At 38.9% G+C, this 21,742-nt stretch overlaps 1 protein-coding gene across 2 annotated transcripts in view; it reads right to left on the reverse strand.

Annotated features, from left to right (window-relative positions):
• Positions 1-21,742, reverse strand: part of cdh13 (cadherin 13, H-cadherin (heart)) — a 361,145-nt gene that overhangs the window by 101,826 nt on the left and 237,577 nt on the right. For both annotated transcript variants that reach the window (XM_086074542.1, XM_086074543.1), the window contains one exon: positions 19,406-19,584. In XM_086074542.1, coding sequence (XP_085930668.1) covers positions 19,406-19,584 — 179 coding nt within the window. The remainder of the gene's footprint in view (positions 1-19,405; positions 19,585-21,742) is intronic.

The following is a 21,742-nucleotide window of genomic DNA, read 5'->3' on the forward strand; positions in this document are numbered from 1 at the left end:
GTTACTTTATCAAAGCATCATTCAACCCATCCTTCTGTCCTGTTCTACATGCTTCTTCACTATGCTTTCCGTATCAAACCGGTCGAAATTCATGCACATCACAAACACAGCTTTCCAAAATCATTGGTCTCACCTAATCTTACAGAACTCAACAACAGGTCCATTACTCGCTTGGCAAACGCCATCGTACAATACATCACCCATCCACTCAACTAATAGTTCATCCCTCTACCCTCAGGATGTAGGTGCAGAACAATTAGGAAAATATATTTTTAGAAGGGTTCGCCTCGTGAAAAGCCTGATTCCTGCAGCTATTGCTGCCCTGAACAGTAGGCCTCGTTGACCTGCCAGTCTGCTATTTTATCGTCTTTGTTTTATGTGGTTATTGTTGTCAATTGTTGTTTTGTTTTTGTTGTGTGATATGCAATGATGTCCCCTCTGTAAGCAATCGCAAAAATGAATTTCCCTACAGGGACCAATTAATCTAATTGAATCAAATAACAATGAAATGGTGAGTGGTGAAATGATGCTTTTCAAATAGACAAACTTTATTCTGTGATTTGACTAGCACAAATTAAGTGTTAAAATTAGATTTTCTTTCTTTCTCTTCTTCTATTTATTCTTCTTCTGTTAACATTAACAAAGGAAACACAAGTTGGCTGCCCTTTGCCTTCAGCCGTGAGAGCCAACTGGCAGTCCATGTTATTATTGTAGCGTTGCAGAAATAGTCAGGACAAGCGATGAGTGTCATTTTGCCACATGGAACTGTGCGGACATTGTGGACGCGTCAAGTACAAACCAAGCTTCAAGGCGCCATCTAAACGGGAGTTCGTCAGTCAGTACAGACCCGGTTATTGACAATTATTAAACACTTCACACTGAAATTTTTCAAAGTTTCCCATCATTCGTTATTGTCAACAAAATGGGTATCTATCACTGACGGACCCTCCATTAATATTGACGGAATGCCCAACTCTGGTTTTCTCATTGACTTATGGCACAGTATCAGGAGTCACTGAGCGTTCAGTATCATGGACATGGTGATAAGGGCTGAGAGTTAATTCCACAACCTTCGGGTTGTGAGACAACCACTGTACCACTTGAGCCATGCCACGCTGATGGGCTGACATGACGCATGCGCATATTGCACTCTATACAATAGTGCATACACAAGTGTAAACTTCCTTGTCCATTCAGCAAGCAATATCAAACCTTCAACCTCACTTGATGGTCTTTGTCAGCCATTCCACCACACCTCTTCGTGCACTCAACGGGGCAAACTCTGCCCTTGCCTGAATGTTGCTCACCTGGTTATGCAGTTTCAATCTCTTAATCATAATAGGTGAATGAAAGAGTTTATAAACTGAAGTACACATCAAATCTGCCGTAATGAAATGTTATCAATGTGTTCTCTGCACCATATTATTTGCATATAAATGACATAATATAATAAGTCTGTCCACTACCTAGGAGGAGTAAATATCCCTCTGTCTGCTTTGTTCCGCTGTTGTGACATGAGAAAACAAGATGCTAATTGAAGAGAGCCAAGCGTCCTTATGTGACGACTGACATTCAATTATATGCGGGAGGATCAGATTAGAAGGTGGCCATGGAAATGCTTGAAAACAACATTTTGCAAAGCGGTTACTCTGAAGCCAGGCACGATGTAATTTGAATGGCTCTTTGAGCCCTGGACTGGAAGGTACCGCCGCTCTGTATGGAATCATAATGCATTGACCTGCAGAGTAATTGGATGCCCAGAATGAAGTGTTGACACAGAAGGGAGAGTTCAGAATGACACACAAAAAGATATGATAGACTCAGAGATAGAAAATAGCGCAAATTGGAACTAAGCAGAAGAACAATGAGCACCAATCACCAACAGTTACAGACACATTTTCCAAACGTTTTCCAAAGGTACTTCAAATATTATTCATAATATCAATAGTATTCATTATGACAAATAATTTTTTTACGAACACCATAATCTTGTACAATGTTTTCTTATTGTAATTCTGCAATTTCATAATATGATTTAAATTATGACTATAATTTAATCATTTAATTAAACTTTTAATTCACAAAAATACTCTCTTTTTTTTTTTACGTTACTTTTGTCTCCTTCATGACCTGACTTGGCTGTCGTCACATTTGTAGAGTGTTTTGGATTTCCAAATCAATACAGCATTGCTCTAGTCGTCATGGAACATTGTGAAACTTATTGAACACAAGTCGGAAATAATTTGATTTATTCTATTCAAAAAGGAGAGTGAGGGCAGCAAGAAAATGGACCCCTGCAGAAAAGTCGACACTTATTGGAACAAAATTACAGACTGTATAGATTTGGCCATCAGGTGTCTAGGTATTGTCTAGTGCAGGTTTGGCCTGGCCTGGCCTGGCCTGGCCTGGCATGGATGGATGGATGGATGGATGGATGGATGGATGACCGGATGGATGGGCAAGCAAGCAGGTAGGTCAGTACATAAGCAACATAACTAAATTAGGTATTTTCCATTTAACTGGTGAGTTATAAGATGATAATATGGAATTATAACAACATCAAAAGCATAATGATATCTCAGCTTCTGTCATCCATTAATTTTTATATTTATGTAGCCACATAATGCGGAAACTAACATTTTTATTACACAATTGAAAAACAGAGGCTGGTCTTATTGCCTTTTCTGTTTTTCATTGAGACACACACACAAACAGGGACAAACCCGTGTGCATGGCTATTGTTTTGTCTTTTGCTGATGATCCACCCTCTGTAAATCCATGGAAATGTGCTGGTGGTATTTGATATGGTAGTATCATTAAAGAAGTCTACATTAATTTAGTTACTGTCCAACAACAATGCACAACTTCTTATCTGAGACCTCAAATAGCATTAAACATTACTTTAAACATATAAGCTGGATGCCTGCTGCACATTCATGAAGTGCTGTAATTTACAATACATGAAGTTTACAGCACTGCAATTGGCTGGCAACTAGTTCAGGGTGTACCCCGCCTACTGCCCGAAGCCAGCTGGGAGAGGCTCCAGCACACCCCGCGACCTTTGTGAGGACAAGCGGTTAAGAAAATGGATGGATGAATAAAGTTTACAGCAGCCATTTTGAATTTACGTAAAGGAGAATCTAAACATTATAACTTCATAATGCAAGCTGTATTACATAATTTAAGAATTAATCATGTATTATACAAGGATGTCACAATCTATTTACAATATTTCAAATCCAACCAACAAACTGCAAGTGTCTCCCTCCAAAGGATTCCGAGGAACTGCCAGACACTCAGGGTATAAGTGAGCAGGCATATTGTCATGGTGAAGCAGCCACAAGTTGTCCTATCATAACTCGTGCCTCTTCTCATGCACTCAATAAAGAACATATTGCAGGATCTCTTTGTAGATGTTTGGTTCGCTTACAGTAGTAGAAGACGTGAAGTTTAAGTCTATTATGTTTTGTGACACCAGTCCTGGAACCTTTCTGACACACCTTGTACATGTGTCACTGCTGTCACTGCTGTCTCTGCAGTCCACAGGCACTACACAATTTCATCAGATTCAATCCAGCAAACTATAACAAATAATTGTCAGTATGCAAACCACAGACACAATAATATGTTTTATTTTTTAATTTAAAACATATCCTATAGTGTTTCAATCCAGACTGAGAATGTGTTTGTGAAGGAAGATAACTAGACAAATCAACATATCATTAGATTAAGGATATACAGCAAATAAAACGTGAAGTGAATTAATCAAATAAAAATGATCATAAATGCACAATGTATCACACATTAAAAATGTCCACATATCAAATTTGTATTCTATGCCGCCTCAGTAATTTAAAAAAATGTCACTGGAACCTGGCAAAACAGTTCATCACAGCCCAGTCATGAGGCAACCGTGCACACTGAGCCAAATAAGCCATTAGAGAGGATAAGCTCTCTTATCAGCCTGCCAGAAAGCACACAGCCAAGGTCACACCAAACCAACACCAGGCCACTTTCCATATGGCCAATATTACACACGATAAGGCTGATCAGGAGACAACCACGTATATTCATCCACCTACCTGTCATTTATAATATTTAGCAAATTACTTCCGAGTATCACATTTACAAAGCACGGAATGTAAATCCTTGTTATATAAAACACACATGCTAAGACTTCTTTTTGGCAGAGAGTACTTGAGAACCAAACATATATATATATATATATATATATATATATATATATATATATATATATATATATATATGACCCTGCCTGTCAACCGGAAATATTGTTTAATGTGTGGCAGCTCATTTACATGTGCAGATGTTGTTGTTTTTTGTTATGACAAATACCAAGAAAAAACTGTGAAAGTCATAGTAGTGGTCATGTAATCACACAGTGGAACCTCGAAAGTCAAATGGCAAATTGGAATTCAAACCCCCTACCCTCCTCAAAAAAATCATCCAGATCTATTCAGGAAGGGCCAGTTTAACAATTTAACAAAGTCTAAACACAAAGTACAATTATAAAACAAATACAATAAATAAATAAATAAATACATTAAAAAAAAAGTATTTGTAAACTTAAAATGCATTAAAGTTTATGACAAAATACTTGAAATAATGAAATATTCCCCCAAAAATATATCATTAGTCATCAATAAAAAATTAGGGGGTCGCGGGGACACCTGCAATTATGCAAAGTGGATATTTATTTTCTTTTTACACCTTAAAGCCGGGTTCACAAGGCAGGAGAATTATTTTTTATCCTGCTAAAAACAAACAAGGAAGTATCGCGACTGGTCCTCCATGTTTGTTTCCTCCAAAGTCACGTTTAATCTTGAGGTTTTTGCAAGACTTCCCATCTAACCAGGAAACATTCATGAATAGGGGAGTGAATCCGTATCACGATTCATAGGTCACGATTCAATGCCGATTAATCTCGATACAAATCTATAAATTGATTATTGCGATTTGTTTAAAACAAAAATTTTGAAAAAGTTAACTTGCACATGTACACTGTAAGATTTGTATGAATTTTTGTTTTATCTGAAACTTCAGGCTTATAACTGTGAGCCAAACAAACAGGTTGCCGTCTGTTTCATGTTTGAACAGCACTGAAATAAAATATTAAGGCTTAATGTTCCATTATTGTAACATTCTTCCATGCTCAAAATGTGAACCCTAACCCTAAGTAAGACATTTTGTTGAATATTTCCATCGAAAATTGATGTTTAAACATCGATGTGGCCGCATATTGAATCAATTTGAGAATTGCGCACTGTAATATCGCTAGGGATTTTTTTTTGCTAACAATTCCCTTATCGGTTCCGTGTGGGACGATGACGTCACCACGCGCGCGAGTCGCGCAACATTTCCGTGTGCGCCGAGCAACAAACACGGCCCCACGCTCGAAAGTTTGCTGACATCTTCCAAGAAAAGCTAACAAAAGGACAACTTGCAATGTTTGCAAACTGGATATTTCGTCTAAGGGAGGAAACACTGCCACAATGCAAGAGCATTTGAACACACAGTATGCGATGACTGTCTGTCTTGTTTGTGAGCGCCCCGGAGTCCTTGTGGGATCAACACAGCAGCAAAGGCCGCCAGCAATGCAAGCGTTCTCTCTTATCAACACTTCAGGTACGGGAAGTAACATTTTAGCGCCAGTTTGCATCTATGTGAAACACACCGTTAAAAACTGCTAATGTTAAAGCCTGTATCTCACTATACGCGCCGGCTTGCGAGGGTAAACGCCACGGCCCGTGAGTGTTGTGTTGTTTTTTTTCATCAGGGTTTATGCAAGGTTACAAAACGTGCAAAGATGTACATAACTAACCATGACTTAAAAGCCGCTTTCGCTACTTCCCCACGACCACACTGATTCTGCTCACGGGAGTCACACACCAGTCTACTGGCTGCGTCTGTTTAGACTGAGACCGGGAGGAGGAGTTTTTGAGTTAATTTAGTGTTGAAATGTTACTGGAATTGGACATTATTGTCATAAAATAATCTAGGTTGTATTTTGTAAATGTCTACAGAAGATGATTTAAAAAAATTAATAATTTTGTTTTCTTTCTTTTCTTTTTTTTCTGGGGACCCCATGGCACTCCATTGAGTCCTCGAATGTTGACCTTAAAACTTCACTGTTGGGTTTGTAAGACCATGTTACTTTTAAACATGTCTCTTGTTTAAAGATGCAACTAAGACATAAAAAAGAGGATGCTAATATATGTTTATTCATCTTTTTCGAATAAGAAATCGATAAGAGAATCCATCAGAAATCAATTAGTGTGACAAAGAAAATACGGATGCTCTAATCGCTCTGTCAGATCAGCATGCCCGTAACGTAAACTCTATCTGTATCCTTACTCTAAACTCAACCAAACACCCAACCTGTTCTTACTGCGCATGACCTGTTTCCTACAGCACATGCACAGAAGTGCAAGGTATTCTACTCCGACGGGTATGCTGTTTTGTCAAGACACCGGCAGTGATTCTAAACCAGGCGGAAGACAGTGAGGAGTTGAGTGAAAGACAAGCACGGTGGCTAGTGAACCTACGACGCAACTGCTTTGCACAAAAAGTATGAGAATATGCTCAGATCATTTTATATCAGGTAGTTTTTCGCTTTTTCATAGACAGTGGGTCATAACATATAACCTCTTATTGTAAATTCCAGGCAGATGTGATGAATGAGCTATAATAGATTTAGTAGGGATGGGAATCTCTGACATGAGTCCGATTTGATATGTATCTTGATACACAGGTTGCGATTTGATTGAAAAACGATATCTTTCAGAGCAGAACAGTTCGATACGGTTCGATTAAGTTTGGGAGCGATACGATTTACGATTTGATACTATTCATTTCAATATTCAAAACAATATTATAGTTGACATTTGTTGCTTGTAGACAATCATAAAACACCACAAATTCTTACAGTATCTTCAAACATGTTAAAAAAACAACAACAAAAAACGTCTATATTTTCTTTTAGTGAATCAATTATTTAAATAGATTGCAAAAAAGGGCTGGGCGATATGACTGAAAAATGTATCACAGTTTAAGTATTTATTAGTCACTATTGACAGTTACAATTGTTTTTTTCTATTAAAAAAAGGATCAGGAAAAGAAAAGGCTCATAATTTCATTTGAAATATAAATATTTAACCTTTAAAAAGACACCATCACAACTAAATATGCGCACAGTGCAAAGTATTTCAGAAACATCAATTTGAGATATAAAATAAACCTTGCCACCTGATAAATCACATTTTTACCACTTAATATAGTATATCCAAAAATGTTTGCCAAAAGTGACCATCCCTTTTTAGCAACAATTTTTGTTTTTCTTTTGCCTTCACATTCATTTTTGATTTTGGTTAATGTACAACATTATTTTATTTTTTAAAATACGTTCTGAGACACGATGACCACGGAATCATGTTCATCAACCGATTTTTGTTTGATGACGTAATTGCGGGCAGGTCTTAATTCTCTTATCTACTTCTCTTCTTGTCCTAGTTGTATACATTGACAGGGAGACTCAAACAGAGAAATGAGATGCTTGCGGCGTGCTTTTTGCTTAGTTTAGCTGGTGTGTTAGCTTTGGGACATTCCTGTGAAGTTTGAATCCATACATTGGATTGTCACGGGAGTTGGGATTGGGGTCGCGCGCAGCACCAGAACGTACAAATGGAATGAGAGGACTCGATAGCCATGGGAAATGCCGAGATATACGGACTTCTGCCGTTGTCTCCAGTTGCATGTTGTCACTTGCTGTGCACACTGTGTGCGTGCCCGGCGTTGACGGTGGGCCCCCCAAAAAGGTGCGTAATGTTGCCATTGCATTATGTTTAGCTTTACAAGCAATGTATCTAAGGATTCCCGGCAGATTTTGTATCGATTGAGGAGTCTGCTACCGATACGGTCCTTATGACTCTCTTTAATGAAGGATATCCAGTCGAATCGTTTTTTCGTCCCACCCCCAATATTTAGTGTCACAATAATTCATAAATTTTTTGGGGGGGTATAAGTATTCAAGTAATTTTGAACAAAAAGTTAACGATTTTATCACAACACTTTAACTCAGGCTTGATCTCTGCTGAGGAATGTGTTGCAAACATGCGGTCTCTTTGTTAGCAGCTAGCAAGCTACGATAGCTTGAAGACTTCGATATACATACAGCAAGACGAGTATATCCGGACACTAACGATTTAATGAATGACAATTTATACCATGAAAGTAATGATAGATGTACTGTTTCAACCAAAAACAATATAGCTTGGCTTCCACTTCCACATTGCCCTCCAAGTTCAGCCAACTAAATTTTTTTTGTAGCTAGCTGCTCCAAACGGCTGGTTCCAATGAGTCGCAGTAATGTAGAGTTCTACTCTGGACGTTTTTTTGTGACACTTGACATATTCCCCACCTTTTAGCGAAAACACTCGCCGAAAATCAAGCTCTCTCCATATATTCCTTATGGAGGGGTTTTCCTCCAGGAGGCGGAGCGATAGCTAAACAGTGACGTCAGCGAGAAGGGTCTATCGAGTCAGCAATGTTGTACAAAACTTTGCAAACGTGAAGCAGAACTGTAAACACTACTCACTGCTTTACACTCAATTTCCAAATGATCAACACACTCCTTACAAAACTGTACATAATTATGGCTATTATTTCTTTACATTATTCTGCCAACTATCTGGCCACACGTTCACAGATGAAAACTGTTTTAGATAATTCATTAGTTCACTTTGCAATCAGCCAGAGCACTATATATACAGTAAGCCACAGATAAGATGTTGGTGTGGAATTTAAGACATTGCATGTGATGTTGATAAAATCTTGTGGCCGTGAAGGGTTTTAGTTCACTTTCAATTGCACCTTGTAAGTGCAAAGTGTAATGGGTCCTACTTTGCAGAGGTTGGGAATGCAGCGTGGCCTTCCCTCACACTTAAGACATTGCAGGAAGTTGCCTCACTAAAACCTAAATGGAATAGAAGGCTAATAATGTAATTGCTAACGAGAGTGTCTGTCCTGCTGTTTTACTATGTCAAAGTGATTGCTGTGGAAAAAGCTAATTAAAACAACTAAACTGTTGGTGACCCCTCTTTTTCTATTCATCCATCCATTCTCTGTACCGCTTGTCTGTCTGTCTGTCTGTCTGTCTGTCTGTCTGTCTGTCTCAACTCTGTCAACTCAATGCAGGGCAAGTCAGAGAGACAACTTGCTGATGTATACCCTTTTTTGCTCCATTAGCTAATATTTTTCAAACTGATGTAGGAGGAAACATCCGATAAAAAATACTTTTTACTTCTACTCATCAAGTACATTTTAGAGCCTGTACTTTTTTACTTTTACTTGAGGCTGAAATAGCTTTCAACGGCCGAGTGACCAGACCTACTTTCTTTCGTTCGAGAAAGTGGGTGTAGCTTGTCAGGCTACGGAGAAATATCCCGGAAAAACTGAAAAAATATTTGAAAAAAAAAGGAAGAAAATATCAACAAATATGCTATACGTTTGCAGGTGCTGAACTGTGAATATGCCCCAACTGGAGATTTAAGTTGTAATATCACCATTCATCACTAGCTGGCAAACATGCCTTAGTTACACCTGTACTACAACACATTAACTCTTTGACCGCCAAAAACGTGATGGCAGCGATGACTCTCTTTGGACAAGATCGGGTAGGAGTCAGTAGAAGACGTGAGGCGGAGCTAGAGTGTTGAGGGGAGAATGGCTTAGGAAGCGAAAATGGCGACCGGTTGCCAGCAGCTCACGCTTGAGCATTTTTTTCAAAGACAAAAAGCATCAACCAATGCTAAAGAGCACATTAATGATGATGATGGTGACTCCGAGATTGACGCGAAGTTGGAAGCGTTGACGCGGCGGCTTTGATCACGTCGTAAAGCCTCACCGGCTAGCGATGCTAACGGCGGAAAACGTGGTGCACAACCGAGCACTTCTGTACAGGCGGACGTTCAATCGGACGATGAAGAGTACCCCGAGTCCAATGCATATTCATCGGAGGAGTGGGTACAGTCTGATCACGGAGAAGACACTGGTTCTGGACTTCGATGCCACCATGAATGGAGTGGATAAAATGGATCAGAACATCTCTTACCACCCGGTATAGGAACTGAAGGACATGAGGAAGCCAGACGTAACACCAGGTCACCATATCATGATCCTGAGAGTAGACTTGATGACAACATGGCCAAACACACACTGCAGTATAAACCTGCTACTCCCCGGAAAAAAAAGGCCGGCAAGAAAGTGTTGTAGGGTCTGCACGCGAAGGGGCAATCGCAGTGAAACTAATCTGTGGTGCAAATCCTGCTGCGTCCCCTTGCACGCAGGGGAGTTTTACACAATATACCTCACAAAAAGAAAAACTGTGTAGCTGAAACATCCACACAATTGTAAATAGTACCACAGTTGCACACATTTGTAAATAGTTTGCCAAATTGTTTTGTCAAATTGTTACACTGTTGAATGTAAATAAATGTATTTTGCTATCAAAAAACACTTTTTCATTGTTGGTGGTAGTGTTTTTTTTACAGAAGTAAAGCACTGTTTAGGTGTTTGTGGCATCATTCATGGGGAAAAAAAGGTGTCAAATTCACTAGAGTGCATGAAATAATATCGTTTCACAAAACGCTTGATTTCTCCGTATTTTGGTCCAAAACAGAGCATTTGATGAAACTAACCTATTTTCTATTGTTGATTACTGAAAAACGGAATAAGGTATAAACTAACTTTTTTTTCTGATGAAAGATGAGAGTTCAATCTTTCATTTGGTAGCATCTGTGTTTCCATAGTCCAAACACAAAATTTTCTGTGGACCTTGAAAGATCAGTCAAAATGCTTAAATCAGCTGGCACCCACATGTTCTCTTTTCTGAAAATGCTTGGCAGTCAAAGAGTTAATAGGCATAATTTGTATTTATTTTTTGCAGATACTGAATGATTTGTAGGACAAACGTAAGTACAGGGAGTCCTAAAATTACGGTGGAGTTCCATTCTATCGCTGGCAACGTAATCCAAATTTTGACATAAATCAGATTTCCCCGTTAAAGTCGATATTTACGTCAAAATACTTCAAGCAAAAAAAGATATTTGTGCGACCCTGAAGACGCCAGAAACAATATTTTGTGTTTCTGCACGGACATTCATTGTTGACAGACGGCAGAGCGGAGCAAATTCAAGCTTAAACACAGAAATGTGACGTGCCTTGGCAAGCCGACCTGCTCGATGGACGTCCGATGCACAAAATGAGTTGGTTTGCTGTTCAGCAGTTTTGTGCTGTCCTTGAATGGCAATTTTGATTCACTGGGGGCGGGGGCATCCAAATGCGTGGTGATTTTGTTGTTTGCTTCAGTTAGGATGCTGGATCTTGTATACATGTATTTGCTGGTGACCTTCCTGTGTGGAGTTTGCATGTTCTCCCCCTGTGCCTGTGTGGGGTGTCTCTTGGTTACTCCGGTTTCCTCCCACATTCTAAAATATGCAAGGTAGGCTAATTGAAGACTCTAAGTTGTCCGAAGGTGTTAGGATGAACAGAGGCGGGCTTACCATTAGGCAAACCTAGGCAGTTGCCTAGAGCCTCACGTTACTAGAAGGCCCTATAAAATTCCTCATACACTAATGCCCAATATACTTTTTACTTTACTCTACGCACATTAATTATGTTTTTGTTCCAAATCATTTCGCTAAAATGCCAGCAGAAGGCTTCTTGTATCATATGTCTTTTGCCCATCCCCACCCTCAGTTTCCACTCACACTGTGCATGCGCTAAAACAGAGCGGAAAGGCACAACATGACGGCAGTGAGCGAAACTTAGAAGAAAGGAGAACGTAAACAATTAAGCAAAGTTATCCCAGTGGGGCTGAAAAGAATGAGGAGCAAAGCAAAAAGTTGATTGCTAAGTTACCAAAAATGACAAATATTTTCACTGCGTCTATGGCGACTTACAGCCTGCAGCAGCAACAAGATCGACGTTGGGGACGCAAAAGTAGTGAGTAATTGTTCAGCTAGTGACATGTATTTCACATGTAAGTATTTCTTCATCTCATTGAATTTAGGAGAGGACGTTATAGTTGCAGCTTACCACCCGCATGACGGTTGCTATTTTTAGAACAAGCCGGGGAATGTACGTCACTACCCTGCCTACGTGACATATTTGAGCTAATTTTAAATGAATTAATGCACTGTTGGACAGTTTAAACAATGTTCATATATTTTTAGCATCACTTGTTTCTCCTCTGAATTGCAGTCAGCCTGTTTTTCGGCTTGTCATGCTGCATTTTCCAAACTGGCCCAGAGTGATTTATTTTTTAAAGTTTTGTCTTAAGAAGTCACCCCGCAAAGGAATATTCTTTTACTTTAAGCATTAAATAATAATTTTGGGGGTTTTCACTGAGCAGAAAGGGTTTAAAATATGTAACCAGCAACAATGTACAGTGCTTGAGTGCACCTCCTTTGAAAAGTAACATTTTAAACAATATCTCATGAATACAAAAACAAGTGGGAAAGTATTTTCTTTAAGTAACATCCATTTATAATCAACTGTATGCTTGACACCTGTATAATGAATAATGAGACTCACCTGTAGACACTTGTAGTCTAAGGCCTCGTCTAGACGGAAGCAAAGACGTGTTCGTTCCGCAAACAAAACTCGTACATACAGAAGCATTTCAAGACTTGCGTGTGTCCAAAAGAAGACACTGAGGATGTTTAACGGCTGTAATGTATATGCCAAGTCTGGAGTGGCGCTGTAGCGCAGCCACGGGGAGTTGACGGAAAGCGTAGAAGAAGAATCAGCGAAGAAGACAACATTTTTTCTAACTTTATTGCAATCTACAGAACAAACATGGCTTTGCATGTATCAAAACAACATGAAAAAGACGAACACAGGAGAAGTGACAATGGCGGCTGATTCAAGTACAACGCTTGTTGAACATGGGAATAAAGAAGCAATTTTTTTTGCTGCATTAGCAAGCTAAGGAGGCTGCGCAAAACGACTACGACACGGCTATCCGCCATTGTTGTTGACAGACTGACGGTTCGCGCGCAGTCACGCGAGAATTGGCGCATACGTCATCAATCAGCAACAATACGTCGTCATCGCGCTGCAGCCATTACGTCATCGCAGGAGGAGTATCCTGCATATAGTGTCCAGACGGACGCGTACGGGGCACGTTTTGAAATCTTTCCACTCTGGAGCCCGGTTTCAAAAGTGATCGGTTTCAAGCTCCGAAACCGCGCCATCGCGTGGACGAACGGCCTAAACGGTAAGAAATATGTGAGGTGACATTGAAACTGGCTTTCGTGTGGACGGGGGTTAATATTTGGGCTTTTTGAGCTTTGCTCCAGAGACGCTCTGTGGGGTGTACTCATTTTTGAAACACCCTTATTTGAGTAAAACTGAACATTTTGTTTTCTAATTTATATTATTAACCTTATTTTCATGTTATAAGTCAAACAGATGTTATATAAATTTTTGTCTTAATTGGCATATTGCTCAAAGTGTTATTTTTCAAAGGGGGTGTACTCACATATGAACTGTACAGTAGGGGAGTAGAGAGCCTTAGAGATACAGCGGAGCAGACAAAATCCTCAAATTTCTTCATTAGCACTTGACAATACCATTGAATAAGAAGCCTTATACTGTGTTGCGTGTGTTTGTTTCAGAAAGAGACAGAGATATGCTGTGAGATTTACAAAATTAAGTCATGCAATTTTAAGGAAAAGTACTATATTGGGATTTATAGGTCTGCCTTTAAAATTATCTTTTTTTGGGAGGGGGATTTTTATGTACGAGCTGAATCAGTATCTGATATGAGCATCTGTGACTACTCAACAGTTGAGTATCGGTCTAAAAAAATAAGCGGTATTGAACATCCCTATTTAAAATATATGTATCTGTCTTCTCATTTGAAAAGGCCCCATGCCTATCTTTGCCTAGGGCCCCAAATTTCTTAAATCCGCCCCTGAGTATGAATTGTTTGTGTATTTGTGACCTGCGATTGAGTGACATCCAATTCAGGCTGTACTGTGCCTCTTGTTCTGGTTATGGAAAAATAATAATTATGATTATTTTAATTGAGATTAAAATCACAATTTAATAAAATCATTATTGAATAATTTCAAAACTTAGCATTTATTCAACTACTTAAACCCAACTATTGAGAAATATGATCATGGCATAATGCATATTTAAAAGGACATTGAAAATTTCAATTAGCAAGAGAAGTAAAATAAGAATACTGTATAATAAAGTAATAACAATTTAAAAAACAAAAAACTAAGCATGTGATGCCGTCTTAGGGGGGCAGTGTGGTGCCGTGCATGCATCGAGTACACACAATGAGATAGTAGAAGGTTGCATTTGAGCATTTGAATATAACTCGTTTTTCACAGATTTGGAAAAAAAAATATGCGTTTGAGTAATGTTATCTTACCTGTGTGTATGTGCTTCAGGAGCATTTATGTGTGAATATACATTTTTTGAAGGAATATCACTTCCGAAGTCATTGATAATTTACTGTTAGCATTTGAATGCGATCCTCCATTGACTGTAGCTTTAGCGCTAGCGATCAAGGAAACATGTTTTGTTTAAATCTACATGTTAATTTTTTTTTTTTGTGCGTTTAGTTTTAGGCCAATACACACCAATTTTAAGAGTATTTTTTCTCTCTCGATTTTGTAGTAGTCCCATAATTAGCATGAATAGATGTATCCACCTATTTTCTTGTATGGTTGCTTCCAATAAAACTAGGTACCACGCCTAAACGGCTGACAGGTTGTCATAGACTAAACAAAAATATTTATTAAACATGTCAGCAAGCATCATATTTTAAGGTGAAACAACTGAACTTCCAGTTTAACTTAGTACACTGCAAAGACTGAAATCTTAAGTAAGAATAATTTCTTAAATTTAACCTAAATTTGCTTATTTTGCTTTGACAAGTTAATTTTACTTAGAATTAAATTGTCAGAAAAGATCACGTATTACTTAACTATCTTATTTGATCAAGCAGTCTTGGCATTGAGTGTTTTAAGTTCTGTGAGGCTTAAAACAAGAATTTAACCACCATCAAAGGCCCTGAACTGGGGTTTCATTAGTTGAAATTTCTTATTTTATATTTGCATAATCTAGTAATAAGATAAATTGTAAAAATACAAATATAAAAACAATCAGACCAAAGTGCAATATAGCTTAAGTGGTTCGTTTAGTTATAATTACTAAGCTCATATCTTCCTTCTCCCAGCACCCTAGCTCGGTCATACCAAAGACAATAAAAATGCGACTTGTTACCTCCCTGCTTGACACTAAGGCTAAGTTATCCAAGCGCAAAAATAAATTAAAAATACTTACTCTAGTTATTACAGCTTGAACAAAGTCAACATTACTTTTTTAGTCTAAAAATACTATTTTCAAGACCGCTCTGGTTGATATGGGCGAAGTATTATTTTCTTATTTTTCAAAATCTTACAGATAAATTTAAGTACAATTTTCTTGTTCTGTTGGCAGATAATTTTGCTTATTTGAAGTAATAATTTTCCTATTTTACTATATTTTTTTCTTAAAATTTTTACTGTCCATTTTGCAGTCATTCTGGTGGAAGTATAATCAAATCAAATCAAGTTTATTTACATAGTCCTTAATCACAAAATAGTCTCAAAGGGTTTCTACACCACAGCTGACAATGATTAACAAATTTCCCTGATCTTAACCCCACAGTATACAGTACAGTACAGTAGTAAATCGTTGCAGGAACATCATGGACAAAAAAATAATGACCGTCATGATTTTCTTCTGCCGACATATTGCCAAATTATAGACAGTGTGGAACTTAATTAATAAAGGGTATTGTGTTGCAATTTCATTCTGCCAGTTTATTAGTAACACATATTTTTGAAACTCATGTATTTAACGGTATAAAGGGTTGTTGTTTGCATGGCGGTGTTGGCATGTGACTAATGGGAAGTAGTTGTGGCAGCTATTCGCTGCTCAAAATACATTCACTCACACAAACAGCAGCACTATTTCATTTCTGCATTATTTATGCAATACTGGAAACAGTCAAATCCGGTGACTCATTTTAGGGTGGAAAAAGTATAGACTCTCACACTGGTTCACTGTCCGCAGCCTGTGGCAGAACACAATTTCTGAGAACAAACCCTCTCAGATTAGATTTTTTTTCCCCTCAGCCCTACAGGGAGGTTAGCAAACAGTACATCAGGGTGAGTAGAATATTCATGAGTACAAAAACAGCTTTTGAAGGGCTATTTTGGGCGGGCGTCACATACATGGGAGAATGCTCTTCTAAAAAAAAAAAACGACAGTTCACACTGATAGACTGTCTTGCTCACTATGTCGTCAAGCATTTTATCTCAATGTAATTCACCTCTGTAGAACATGGAAGCAGATGGAGGGCTTGGGCCGACTTCATCGATTGGCTTTCCTTAGCAGTGACAGCCCCCAGATGGGCTGCAGAGCATTAGAGTCAGAAAGTCACACTGCCATTACCAATCTGTTCTCTCTGGTTACAGCTCGACGCACATTCCATGGACTAAAATCGATTACAGTGATAGATGTGCGTGTATGTGTGTGCGTCTGCATGAGCGTGATCACTCTATCGCTTCAACTTATCAAATGTAGTCAGTATGAAAATCACGATGATGAAGTCAGCACTCTACTTCTTCATTTGACTATTTTTTGGGGGTAATATATAATCTTCAAATGATGGAAAATAGTTGTTCAGTATATTTCAAAAATATATGAAAGTTAAGATCACAGCATGGATCCATACTTTTTGCAATTTACTGTGTAAAGTGTTTGGCTAATGAACCACATTAGCATATTAATGAGACCAAGATATTCAAAAGGAACCTTATTATTTTGTAGACTAAAGAGAAAATTACAGTGCCCATTGCAAGCCTGCTTTCATCCGTTCTCTCTCTCTCTCTCTCTCTCTCTCTCTCTCTCTCTCTCTCTCTCTCTCTCTCTCTCTCTCTCTCTCTCTCTCTCTCTCTCTCTCTTCTCTCTCTCTCTCTCTCTCCTTTTTTTCATTTTTCTTTTAATGATTTCCATCTCTGTTTCTTTACTTCAGTCATTATGTGATGAGGATATGTGTGCATAAAGACACACAGAGGAAAGCGGGAGTTCTTGGGATTAGGCTTAGTGACTAATATGTTTTACTTCTTTCACAACAGCTAATTTCTACATTTAAGATTATGTTTACTTCTAGAACTACACTTGTGTCATGCTTTTTTACATTTAAGTAGTCTGGATGTTATGCTCCATCCATCCAATTCAAAGTAAAAAATAAATAAATAATCCCTGCTGTCTTGTTACGACATTTCAAGTCATAAACATTTTGCTACAAAGAGCAAATAAATATTTCTGAGAGAAAATACAGTAGTAGATGAGCATCATCATAGTTTACAAGTACAATAACTGTATATCCATTCTCTGACACCCTTTAATGATTGAGAGGTTTCCATGGTGATGAAAAAAAAAGCACTTATTCCTTTTGACGGTCATGAAATTGCCTCATCTGATCATCATATTAGCTGTCACAAATTACAGGCTCGAATCGATCCAACAAAAGTCAAAAGAATGTAAAGCGAAGTGTGTGTGTGTGTGTGTGTGTGTGTGTGTGTGGAGTGGGGGGGGGGGGCTATTTGGGTTGGCACGGCAAATATAAATTGAGGAGAAAAACACAGACCTGTGGAATAAATCTTCATACCATGTTGGGATTTTACGCCACTAGAGAGAGAAAGCCAAACTGATTTCAATGTGACAAAATTGATTTGGCAATTTTCTCTGGGTTACTCTCCAGCACCCAGCATTACAATGTCTCTGCTTTTCACCCATCACAAGAGAGACGGATGTCAGCAGCAGCAGACTTGCTTGCAGGAATACACACAACTTAGAAGCAACGGTTTATCCTTTTTACATTGTTGTGTAAATGTGTTTCTTTATAACACATATACTGCGCACATATGTCGTGCATTCTGCCCACAGATCGTAGCCTTATTAAAACAAATGCACGGAAAAGGATTTGTGTAAATCTCTCCAAACTTGGAGGAGCAGAGTTCTGAACTTTTGCCTTCTGCATTTCCATCTGGCTCAGCTGTGTAAATGAGCTACTGATGGGATCTACAGTGTGGATTGATGAAGACAAATAACCTTCAAGAATAAAAAGCTAACACATAAACGTTTTAAAGGGACTGCAACATGAAAAATCAACTTTATGGAGCTTTTAGCCATGTTGAAATGCTAATTCCTCACCAAAAACATGACCAAAGTTGTGTTTTCCTCCATTCGCCCCTGTATGAGATATTCTAGGTTATTCTCCTCTCCAAGCACCAGCCCCTCCCAAGCTGAAAAAACGAGCTGCTGGCACAGTTTGACGTCATTGCGTGCGGCCCACCCCCGCACCGCCTCTGCCGACTAAACGCACGCCCACTTTCGCTGAGACCTCCCTCCATGGGATAATGACAAAAGCAGCCTTTATCAATAAACATTCTGTCCAAATGAATTCAAAGCAATCAATTATTCTTCACATTTGCGATGCCAAAGGACAATTGGCTGTCTTAAAATCCATTGGCTGACTGGTGTAACCTACAAGTAAAACATTTGCGCTGATGAATTTAAATGAATGGATGAATGGATGGTGTAGTGGATAGTGTGCTTGCAATGCACAATGCATTTCATGATGTTCAATTCAATAGAGTCCTCCTTTCTAATGTGTTCTATTATGGATTTTTTAGTGACTACTATAGCGATAGGAATTACATGTAAGATGTGATGAGCTGTATGGGCACCATTGGTGTTTGAATTGTTTTAATGAATGTTTCAGTTACTTCATAAAAAGAGCATTTACTACATACACATTCTCTGTCCTAATCAATTACGCTTTCATTAAACTGCATCCTGTAGCTGGGCTGAAACGGCTTATTGGTGCAGTCAGCATGGCCGCAACAGTTCCGGATGGAAGGTTTTCAAGAAGGCTTGTTGGACACCACCAAAGAGGGCGAGTGAATGTCTATCACTTCAATTAAACGGGGCGCTAAGTGTCTGACAACAGATAATATTCCTTCTCCACTAGCGGACCCAATCGATGTTCACGCATTTGTCACTGTGCTAAAAAAGCAATCATCGCACTGTCACACTGTGGTTAGTAGAGGAAATGGTATGAAACTCATCTTGCATTGGCAGGTTTTTTTGGGGGAGTATAATTAAGCTAAAAATATATATTAGCAAGACACCCCCAAAATAACTTTATATATACTGTAGCCTACACACAACACAAGATAAACATCTCAGAAAAAGCCACGAGTGTAAGCGTAATATGATCACAGAGCACATGCTTGCCAAACAAACTCACCTCTCTGTCAAGTAGAGTAGGGGAGATGACAGTGACAATATCGCCTCTCTCTGCGTCGATGTAGAACATGTTTGGAGATGGTTTGTCTGGTGACTGTCGGATGATGTTGTAGCGCAAAGCGGCATTATCTGTAGCGGGGTCGTCTGCATCAAACGCTGTCATTGTCATGACTGTGGTTCCTGGAGAAGGCATTGACAAGAACATAAGAGAAGGTGCAACAGCATGAGTTGTTAAATCAGTATTTAAGAAGGTAAGTAATCATATCTGACAGTGACGATAAAAAAAAAAAAAAAAAACATGCATTTGAGAAAATTGTGTTAAAATGTGTTGATTTACATATTTTTTATGGGAAACCACATGGTAGAAAAGTAGCTATCTCATTAAAATGCAACAACAAAAACAATACAAACCAATTCGCATACAAATTCAGCCTTATCTTTTTCATCTTATCTCTGTACAGGAATAGATTTTTAACAGCGTTTGATTGTGCAAGTGTACCTAATGTTGTGGCCACAAGGGTGTAAATTCAAAGTAAACTTTTTCTTTTGCTTTACCCACTATGTGACGGAGTACATTTAATCTGGTAATGACATCCAAATGAAAATTCTCTTTGAAGTAGCTGAGCTGAAGCAAGAGTTCCTTTTTTATGCTTTTTGATAATTTATATGCTTTTTTTCTACCGTGCGCTTAGCATAAAAACAGGCACATTGTCATTTTTGTGCAGGGGCAAGGCAAGTCTAGTCTACAGTGATTGGGACCGCGTTGCGTCTTTCTGGGCGTTTTGGCAGACACTGCTGCCACACCCTCGGCGCATCTGGCAATTTGGCAACAGTAAACTATATTTTAGACACAGTAAAATCAGGTCTAATTTGTGGCACAGGTGGTATAATGCAATTTTGGTGGATTTGGTCGAGGCGCAAGCAGACAGATTCGATGCTCTATGGACGTGTGTTGGATGTCATCGTGTTTCATTTTATATTTTATATTTTAGGGACGGGTGGAAGGTGGTCTTCAATTGCCAAGGTCACATGTGCGCCCGACTACATCATCTGCAAGGGGAGATCTTGCAGTTTAACTGTATGAACAAAATTTACTTTGCACACGCCAATCTCATGCACAGACCCCAATCGAGTCAATTTCTGCTATGACTGTCTATGCTTTGACCACTTTGATTTAGATGGGAATCAGGAAAGCCACTTTGACTGGCCAGGAGTTGGCTGTGTTCCATCCCTCAACAGTGCACAATGGAGCAAAACATCAGTCAAGCAAAATACCAAAACAAAGAATGTGCATAGTTAGACTGCGCTTTGCACTAGACTTGCGCTGGGCACAAAAGTAGGGCCCCCACTATCTGTTGTTTGACTGCAATGATACCAATTGCGAGATGTGCGCATTCATATGTGCACACTGATATAGACCATGTCAGGTCACGTCCCTTTTGAGCAGTGTTTTCATTTCCCAAGTGCTGCAAAAGATTCTAAATTGCATCTCGCTCCAGTGCTTCATGTTCTGGCTGTCATAAGCTCAGAGTCAGACAAACATTTGCTCAATGCTGTCTGTTTCTTCTTGGAGAAGAATATGACAGCACCGTGATAGAGGGGTGTATATATGGTTAGGACACAGATGGATACGTACAGCAAAGTGGATGTCTGCCACTGTAAAATGTGGGACAGCTGATTTGGGATGTGGCTAGAATGATCATCATAACTTGTTTTCATGAAAAACTTTGAAGACTTTTGTTCAATCAGTATTGAAGTGTAATTGACTTTCGCCTCTATAGTAACACATGTAGAGGTAAACATGGATTTATAAAAGCACTGCAAAATTCCATAAGGAGAAAGATGGGGGAGTGGGGGTGCATTTTTCAATGTAGGCCACAAGTCATGATTGATAGGTTCAGCTTTCTCGCAACTGCTATTATTCTGTCATGGTATTCTTGCCGCAAATCCAGCATTGCTATGTGTTGCAAATCAAGTGCAAACTGCGCTAAACTGTCAAACTTTGTGGGCGTGTTTGCACCGGTATATGTTTAGAGCAATATCCTTGGTGAATAAGACGTTAAGAGGGAGCAAACTGCGCGAACATACGAAGAGCAATTTATGGAGCTATCAGCAGATGCAGTGCATTGTTAGTGGATTTGGCCCTCTGAGTGATAACAGAGCAACAACAAGAATGGCATTGTGGCTGGTGTCCGATCACCAGATTTTCAGAAGCTAATATAACATCACCTTTGTCCTGTTCAGGTGTTAACATGTGCTTGACGGTAAATCTTCATGGCTTAATCCAAGATCTATATTGAACTCATTTAAGACAAGAGTGATGCACACATTCCAACAA

This window comes from Leptonotus elevatus, chromosome 4, assembly GCF_054856555.1.
Source record: "Leptonotus elevatus isolate MCC_2025b chromosome 4, RoL_Lele_1.0, whole genome shotgun sequence".
Lineage (NCBI taxonomy): Eukaryota > Metazoa > Chordata > Actinopteri > Syngnathiformes > Syngnathidae > Leptonotus > Leptonotus elevatus.